This window comes from Aphelocoma coerulescens, chromosome 31 (genome assembly GCF_041296385.1).
Source record: "Aphelocoma coerulescens isolate FSJ_1873_10779 chromosome 31, UR_Acoe_1.0, whole genome shotgun sequence".
Classification (NCBI taxonomy): Eukaryota; Metazoa; Chordata; class Aves; order Passeriformes; family Corvidae; genus Aphelocoma; species Aphelocoma coerulescens.
Window position 1 is genome coordinate 1,907,767 of NC_091044.1, and position 8,489 is coordinate 1,916,255.

The 8,489-nt window shown below is 68.5% G+C and overlaps 2 protein-coding genes across 2 annotated transcripts; one reads left to right on the forward strand and one right to left on the reverse strand.

Moving 5' to 3' along the window:
• Nucleotides 1–449: 449 nt before the first annotated feature.
• Nucleotides 450–5,219, forward strand: RCE1 (Ras converting CAAX endopeptidase 1). Its single transcript, XM_068998096.1, has 8 exons — nucleotides 450–633; nucleotides 1,090–1,192; nucleotides 1,296–1,379; nucleotides 1,841–1,919; nucleotides 2,795–2,962; nucleotides 3,407–3,478; nucleotides 4,169–4,231; nucleotides 4,977–5,219. Exons 1-8 carry the CDS (start codon nucleotides 461–463, stop codon nucleotides 5,186–5,188), a joined length of 954 nt encoding a protein of 317 aa, XP_068854197.1. The 5' UTR covers nucleotides 450–460; the 3' UTR covers nucleotides 5,189–5,219.
• Nucleotides 5,220–5,749: 530 nt separating this feature from the next.
• On the reverse strand, nucleotides 5,750–8,305 carry ZBTB3 (zinc finger and BTB domain containing 3). Its single transcript, XM_068998083.1, is given in 4 exon segments — nucleotides 5,750–6,817; nucleotides 6,819–6,866; nucleotides 6,868–7,584; nucleotides 8,249–8,305. Coding segments are annotated over 3 exon segments (1,107 nt in total). The 5' UTR covers nucleotides 7,581–7,584; nucleotides 8,249–8,305; the 3' UTR covers nucleotides 5,750–6,471.
• Nucleotides 8,306–8,489: the final 184 nt, after the last annotated feature.

The following is an 8,489-nucleotide window of genomic DNA, read 5'->3' on the forward strand; positions in this document are numbered from 1 at the left end:
TCCCAGTCCCTCCCAGTTCCCCAGACCCCTCGTCCCTCCCAGTCCATCCCAGTCCCTCCCAGTCCCTCCCAGTCCCTCCCAGTTCCCCAGACCCCTCGTCCCTCCCAGTCCCTCCCAGTCCCTCCCAGTCCCTCTCAGTCCCTCCCAGTCCCTCTCAGTCCCTCCCAGTTCCCCAGACCCCTCGTCCCTCCCAGTCCCTCCCAGTCCTTCCCAGTCCATCCCAGTCCTTCCCAGTCCTTCCCAGTCCCTCCCAGTCCCTCCCAGTCCATCCCAGTTCCCCTCGGCTCCGCCCCGTTTCCCACCCAATTAATCCCGCCCCGCCCACTCCGCCTTGGCCCCGCCCCTTTCCTCAAGCCCCGCCCACCTCCCGCTTCCCCATCGCTGCTCCGGCCCCGCCCCCCGCGCAGGCCCCGCCCCCGCCGCCCCCGGCCCCGCCCCCCGCGCAGGCCCCGCCCCCGCCATGGCGGCCCCGCAGCCCCCCGGTTCCCCCTGGGCCGGGCCGGGGTCGGGAGCGGCCCCCGGAGCCCCCGGAGCCGCCCGGGCCGGGCCGTGCTGGGCCGCCGTGCTCGGCTGCCTCAGCCTGGCCTGCTCCTACGTGGGGAGCCTGTACGTGTGGGGCAGCCCCCTGCCCAGGTACGGCCCGCGGGGCTTTGGGGGGCCTGGGGGGGGGGGGGGCTTCGGGGGCGTCCAGGGAGCGTCGGGGAGGGATCCGGGGGGGATCTGTGGGGGAAACTTGGGGGGGTCTGTGGGTTATGGGGGGGCTGAGGGTGCGTACAGGGTGTTGAGGGGGGTCTGGGGGGGGGATTGGGGGGTGTGTGGCTTGTGGGAGGGGGCTGGGGGTTCCTGGGGAGCTTTGGGGGGTTCTGGGGACACGTTCAGGGTATGGGGGGGGGTCCCTGAGGTACCTGGGGAGGATTTGGGGTCCCTGGAGGGGTTGTCCAGGGTTGGGACGGGCCCTTGGGAGCTTTGGGGGGGGTCGGAGGTAAATAAATGGGCGCTGGGGGTTCTCCTCAGGGCCTGGGGATGGGGGGGGGAGGGGGGATTATCGGGGGGATTTTGGGGTGCAAACCCCCCCTCCCCAAACGCCAGGGACCACCCGTCGGTCATCAAGCGCCGCTTCACGAGCGTCCTGGTGGTGTCGGGGCTGTCCCCGGCCCTGGTGTGGCTCTGGAAGGAGCTCACGGGGGTCAAGGTGAGCTGCTGGGGGGGGGGGGGGTCCTCTAAAATGTGGGGAGGGGTCTCAGAGCCCTCCCCAGACCGCGCTGACCCCCCCATTGTGTCCCCTCCCCCCCCAGGCTGACACCCCCCTGCCCGCGCTGCTGGGGCTGCGCCTCGAGGGGCTGGTCCCGGCCACGCTGCTGCCTCTGCTGCTCACCATGGTGGGTCTGGGGGGGCTGCGACCCCCCCAAAAACCCCCTCGGGACCCCCAATATCCCCCTGACCTCCCATGACCCCCAGGATCCCCCCCCAGACTTCCCTGACCCCCTCCCCCCCGCCCCGATCCTCTGCCTGGGCCCCAATCCTGCTCTCCAGGGTGGGCGTGAGAGGGGCTGGGACCCCCCCGAAATCCCCCCTGGACCCCCAAAACCCACCCACAACCCCCCCCCAAACCCTCCTGGACCCCACAAGCCTCCGCTGACCCTCCCAGGACCCCCCCAAAACCCCCCCAGCCCCCAAACAAATCCTGTTCCTGCTCCTCTCTCTGACCCTGCTCCCCATGGTGGGTGTGGGGTGGAAAACGGGGACCCCCCCCAAAAAACCCCCCCCAAACCCCCCCATTGACACCCCAGGGGATGGAAAAGGGGGGTGCGACCCCCCCCAACCCCCCCTGGCCCCCCAGATCCTGTTCCTGGGGCCCCTGATCCAGCTGTCCATGGATTGTCCCTGGCGGTGGCTCGATGGCATCAGGGTGGCCCTGGGTAAGGGGGGCACAATTTGGGGAGGGGGCGCGAATTTGGGGGGGCTCAGGAATGGGGGTCCCCAACACGGGGAGTGGAACTGGGAGCGGGGGGGTTGGGGGGGTTTCTGGGGGGGGTTTTGGGGGGGTTTGGGGGATTTGGAGACCCTATGGGAGCCCAGGGTTTTGGGGTGGGTCTCGGTGGGTTTTGGGGTCTCCACTGGGATTTGGGGTCCCTTTGGTGCCCCCCAGAACCCCGATTTGGGACGTAGAACCCGGGGGCTGCGTGGAACGGGGGGTGGGGTTTGGGGGGGATAATCTGTGTGGTTTTTTGGGGTGTTCTCGGGGGACTCGCTGGGTGGTTTTTGGGGTGTTTTGGGGGGATTTTCTGGGTGGTTTTGGGGTGTTTGGGGGGGATTTTCTGGGTGGTTTTTGGGGTGTTTGGGGGGGTTTTCTGTGTGGTTTTTTGGGGTGTTCTGGGGGATTCGCTGGGTGTTTTTGGGGGCGTTTTTTGGGGATTATCTGTGTGGTTTTTGAGGTGTTCTGGGGGGATGTTCTGGGTGGTTTTTGGGGTGTTTTTGGGGGATTGTGTGGTTTTTGGGGTGTTCTGGGGGATTCGCTGGGTGTTTTTTGGGGATTATCTGTGTGGTTTTTGGGGTGTTTTGGGGGGATTCGCTGGGTGGTTTGGGGGGGATTTTCTGGGTGGTTTTGGGGTGTTTTGGGGGGATTTTCTGTGTGTTTTTTGGGGTGTTCTGGGGGGATTATCTGTGTGGCTTTCAGGGTGTTTTTGGGGGATTCGCTGGGTGTTTTTTTTGGGGGTGTCCGTTCAGTTTGCAGCCCCTGTGTGGGTTTAGGGTTCTGGGGCTCAGTTCTCTGGGGCTTTTGGGGTGTCCCCAGACCCGCGGGTGTGGGCGCTGTGCCTGGGGGACGTGCGCTGGCTGCGGAACCAGGTGGTGGCCCCGCTGACCGAGGAGTTGGTGTTCAGGGCCTGCATGCTGCCCATGCTGGTGCCCTGCACCGGGCCCGGCCCCGCCGTGCTGGCCTGCCCGCTCTTCTTCGGGGTGGGTGAGTGAAACCCCCAAAATATCCCAAAAACGCCCCAAAAATACCCCCCCGTGCTGGCCTGCCCGCTCTTCTTCGGGGTGGGTGAGTGGAACCCCCAAAATATCCCAAAACCAGCCCCTAATGCTGGCCTGCCCCCTGTTCTTTGTGGTCGGTGAGTGGGACCCCAAAACCCCCCAAACCCCTCCCAAAATCCCCCAAACCCCCACCCCAAAACTGGCCTGTCTTTTCTTCTTTGGGATCAGCGAGTTGCACCCCAAACCCCCCCAAAATAACCCCAAAAACAACTCCCTGCGCTGGCCTCTCCCCTCTTCTTCGGGATCAGTGAGTGAGGACCCCAAACCACCCCCAAACTCCCTCTGCCTCTTCCCCCCGTACCCCAAAACGCTCCCTGGCCCCCCAAAAACCCCCAAAGCCCCCCAAAACCCCAAACCCCGCTGCCCCCAGCCCATTTCCACCACGTGATCGAGCAGCTGCGCTTCCGCCACGGCTCCGTCGGCAGCATCTTCATGGCAGCGGGTGAGGGGGGGTCTGGGGGGTCTGGGGGCAATCTGGGGGGGTCCAGAGGGAGTTTGGAGTGTCCAGAGTGAAGATTTGGGGTGTCCGGGGATGCCCAGAGGGAGTTTGGGGTGCCCTGAAAGCATCTGGGGTGTCCAGGGGGGAATTTGGGGGGTCTGGGGGAGAATTTGGGGTGTCCGTGGGGGAATTTGGGGTGTCCAGGGGGGAATTTGGGGGGTCTGTGGGGGAATTTGGGGTGTCCAGGGGGGAATTTGGGGGGTCTGTGGGGGAATTTGGGGTGTCCAGGGGGGAATTTGGGGGGTCTGGGGGGGAACTTGGGGTGTCCAGGGGAGAGTTTGGAGTGTCCACGGGGAAATCTGGGGTGTCTGGGGGAAAATTTGGGGTGTCCAGGGGGGAGTTTGGGGTGTCCAGGGAGAATTTGGGGTGTCCGGGGCTGTCCAGGGGGAGGTTGGGATGTCCTGAGTGGAATTCGGGGTGTCCAGGTGGGGTTTGAGGTGCTCAGGGTGGGGTTTGTAGGGCCAGGGTGGCTCTTGGGGTGCCCTGGCAGGGGTGAGGAGGGGACATTGGGGTTCCTGGGGGCCTTGGGGTGGATTTGGGGGTCCTGGGGTGGATTTGGGGGCCTTGGGGTGGATTTGGGGGTCCTGGGTGGGATTTGGGGTGTCCCTGACCCCCCCTTTTCCCCACCTCCAGCGTTCCAGTTCTCCTACACGGCCGTGTTCGGGGCCTACACGGCCTTTCTGTTCCTCAGGACGGGTGGGTTTGGGGTCCCGGGGGGGTTTGGGGGTCCCAGAGGGGTTTGGGGGTGGTCCCAGAGGGGTTTGGGGCTCCCAGAGTGGGTTTGGGGTTCTGGAAGGGTTTGAGGTTCTGGGGGCGGTTTGGAGTCCCAAAGGGGTTTGGGGGTCCCAGGGGGATTTGGGAGTGGTCCCAGGGGGGTTTGGGGGTCCCAGGGGGGTTTGGGGGTCCCAGGGGGATTTGGGAGTGGTCCCAGAGGGGTTTTGGGGTCCCAGAGGGGTTTGGGGGTCCCAGGGGGATTTGGGAGTGGTCCCAGAGGGGTTTTGGGGTCCCAGAGGGGTTTTGGGGTCCCAGGGGGGTTTGGGGGTCCCAGGGGGATTTGGGGTTCTGGAAGGGTTTGGGGTTCCCGGCTGTGTTTTTGGGGTTCCCGGCTGTGTTTCTGGGGTTCCCGGCTGTGTTTCTGGGGTCCCGGCTGTGTTTTGGGGTTCCCGGTTCGGTTTGGGGTTCCTGGCTCTGTTTCTGGGGTTCCCGGCTGTGTTTCTGGGGTCCCGGCTGTGTTTTTGGGGTCCCGGGGGCGGTTTGGGGTTCCCGGCTGTGTTTCTGGGGTTCCCGGCTGTGTTTCTGGGGTCCCGGGTTGGTTTGGGGTTCCCGGCTGTGTTTCTGGGGTCCCGGGTCGGTTTGGGGTCCCGGCTGTGTTTCTGGGGTCCCGGCTGTGTTTCTGGGGTGTTTCTGGGGTGCCCGACGGCCCCGATCCCGCTGTGCCCAGGTCACCTGGCGGGCCCGGTGCTGTGCCACTCCTTCTGTAACTCCATGGGGTTCCCGGCGCTGGGCGCGGCCCTGGGGCACCCGCGGCGCCGGGCGCTGCTCCCCGCGTACCTGCTGGGGGTCCTGGGCTTCCTGCTGCTGCTGCACCCCCTGACCGAGCCCGCCTTCTTCGGGGCGCGGCCCCCCTGCCGCGGGCCCCCCGCCTGCTCCTGACACGGGCGGGGGGCGCCCGCCCCACCCCCACCCCCGCCCCCGCCCCCTTTTTATAGCAGCCGCCGCACAGAGTCTCTATTTTTGTGATTAAAGTGGTTTAAGGCTTTGCGGGCCGCACTGGGGTGGACTGGGAGGGGACTGGGGTGGGACTGGGGGAGACCTGGATGGGACTGGGATGGATTGGGGGGGACTGGGAGGGGACTGGGATGGATTGGGGGGACTGGGAGTGGACTGGGGGGCACTGGGAGGGGACTGGGGTGGGACTGGGGTGGACGGGGGGACTGGGAAGGGACTGGGATGGATTGGGGTGGACTGGGGTGGGACTGGGAGGGCACTGGGAAGGGACTGGGGGGTACTGGGAGGGGACTGGGGTGGGCGTGGGGGACTGGGGGGTACTGGGAAGGGACTGGGAGGGGACTGGGAAGGAACTGGGATGGATTGGGGGATGCTGAGGTGGACTGGGAGGGGACTGGGATGGATTTAGGGGGACTGGGATGGACTGGGAGGGGACTGGGATGGACTGGGGGGGACTGGGAAGGGACTGGGATGGATTTAGGAGGGACTGGGATGGATTTAGGGGGACTGGGATGGACTGGTGGGGACTGGGGGGATTTAGGGGAACTGGGAGGGAGTGGAAGGGGCCTGGGACTGAGCGGGATGGACGGGAAAGGGGAATGGAAGTGACTGGGATGGAAGCGGAGAAGGGAACTGGGATGGACTGGGACAGACGTGATGGAATCGCCACGAACTGGGCCGAACTGGGCCGGCACCGAGCGGGGCCTGGGGCTACCCGAGGTCCTCCCAGCCGCCAGGCGGCGCCGCCCCCAGAGACCCCCCTCACCCATTGGACAGAAGCGCAGCCAATGGGCAACGCCGGGCCAGGCCCCGCCCACCGCCCGTGTCCAGCGGCGCTTTATTCCCACGTGACCCCCGTACACCCGCGCCAGGCCACGCCCCCAAAAGGCCACGCCCCCAAAAGGCCACGCCCCCACCGCTCCCTCTTGGGGCGGGGTCCCGGGGGTCCCGCTCAGGGCAGGGGCGCGTTCCCGGTCCCGGGGGTCCCGCTCAGGGCAGGGGCGCGTTCCCGGTGCCGGGGGTCCCGGGGGTCCCGCTCAGGGCAGGGGCGCGTTCCCGGTGCCGGGGGTCCCGCTCAGGGGTGCTGTCCCAGTCCCGGTGGTCCCGGTGGTCCCGGTGGCGCAGAACAGTCCCGGCGTCCCCGTCCCGGCCCCGCTGTCGCCACCCCGCAGCCGTGCCTGTCCCCGTTGCCTGCGCGGCTGCCGCGGTCAGGACGGGTTGTCGCCGTCGCGGGCGGGGTCCCGGGGGTCGCGGGGGCCGCGGGCGGGCCCGCCGTGGCTGTGGGCCTTGCGGACGTGCCGGTACAGGTCCCCGGACTGGGTGTAGGAGCGCAGGCAGTGGCGGCACTCGTAGGGCCGCTCGCGCGTGTGCACCGTGGCGTGCCGCCGCAGCGTGTACGAGCACGAGAACGTCTTCCCGCACGTGGGACACGTCGGGGCCTCCTCGGCGAACAGCCCGAAGCCCCCGCGGGGCTCCAGCGGCGCCAGGAACAGCGGCTCCCGCAGCCCCCCCAGCGCCGGGCCCAGCGCCGCCCCCTCCCCAAACGCCGCCGCTCGGGGCGGGGGGCGGCGGCGGCGGCGGCGGGGGAGGGGGCGCGGGGGGGGCGGCGGGCGCCGTCGGGCTCCTCGTCCGAGATCACGATGGCCTCGGCCTTGACGGCGGCGCCCGGGGCGGGGGGCGCGGCCCAGCCCGGCCCGCAAGGACCCCCGCCCGCAGCGGGGGCGGCTCCGGGCCCCGGCGCGGCCTCGCTGGAGCTGCTGGGGCTGGGCGGGGGTCGCTCGCCCCCCACGCCGGGCTGGGTCGTGTCGGCCGCGTCCACCAGCGGCGGCTCCGGGGGTGTCCCCGCGTCGGCGAGCGGGGGCTGGGGGGGCTGCGGCGGGCGGGGCGGCGGCGGGGGCGGGCTGGGGGCGTCCTCCTCGCGCTTGGTGCTGTCGGCCTCGGCCGGGCCCCGCGCCTGCAGCTTCTTCTTGCACAGCTTGACCACGTCGTTCATGTGCAGGTAACTGGCGGCCGCCAGCACGTCCTCGAGCGGCGCCGCCAGCGCCAGCCGCCCCTCGTACATGAACTCGAGCAGCAGCGCGAAGGCCGGCGCCGTGACGATGTCGCTGTTCAGGGCCACCACGGCCCCCCGGGCCCCGCCAGCGCCGCCGGGCTCGGCGTAGCACAGGTGGAAGAAGGAGCTGCAGGCGGCCAGGACCGCGCGGTGAGCGGGGAACGGCGCCGAGCCCACGAGCACCGTGCAGTCGCACAGGATCCCCCGGGAGCGCTGCTCCCGCAGCCCCCGCAGCAGCTGCCGGCTGTGCTCCGGGAACTCCATGGGGCTGGGGAAAAAGAGGGGGAAACGGGGGGAAAAGGAGGGGGAAACGGGGAGAAAGAGGCGGTCAGTGCTCCGGGAACGCCATTGGGTTGTGGGGAAAATGGGGGAAAATCAGGGAAAAACGGGGAGTCGGTGCTCCGGGAACTCCATCGGGCTGGGGGGAGATGGAACCGAGGATGGGGAGAAAGGGAGGGCGAGCGCGCTTGGAATTCCGGGGGGGGCTGGAGAGGGAGAAAAGGGGTTTAGGAGGAGGAAATTGGGGGGGTGGTCTGTGAACTCCATGGTGGGAGAAAAGGGGGGCGAGGAAAAGGGGGGATCAGTGGTCCTGGAATGCCGGGGGGCGGCTGGGGGGAGGTGGGGGGGCTAAAGGGGGTGGGGGGACACATGGGGAGGGGCTGCTCCGGCTGGGCAATCCCGGTGCGGCCCAGTCCATCCCAGTCGGGCCCGGTGGGGCGCATCCCAGTCCATCCCAGCTTGGCCCTGTGTCACCAACTGGGTTCCAGTCAATCCCGAGGGGGCCCATCCCAGGCAATCCTGGTCAGCCCCAGTGCGTCCCAGTCAATCCCAGCTGGGCCCAGCGGTACCCGACGAGTCCCGGTTTGCCCCAGCCCGTCCCAGTTGGCCCCAGTTTGTCCCAGTTCCCCCCCAGCGCCCCCGGCCCCGCTCACCACAAAGCCGCGGCCTGCCGACGCCCCGCCCCCCCGCGCTGATTGGCGGCGCGGCACGCCCGCCGCTCCGCTCTCATTGGTCAGCTTATCTGTCATTCAGTGTGACCGGGGCGAGCAGAGGAGCGGCGCTCGTTGATTGGCTGGAAGCGCCGCCGCTCAGGAATACGCGCTGTTGATTGGCTCTTCGGAAAGGGGCGGCCCGCGGTCGCCAGGGCCGTGGTCGCCATGGGCGCGGGGGCGG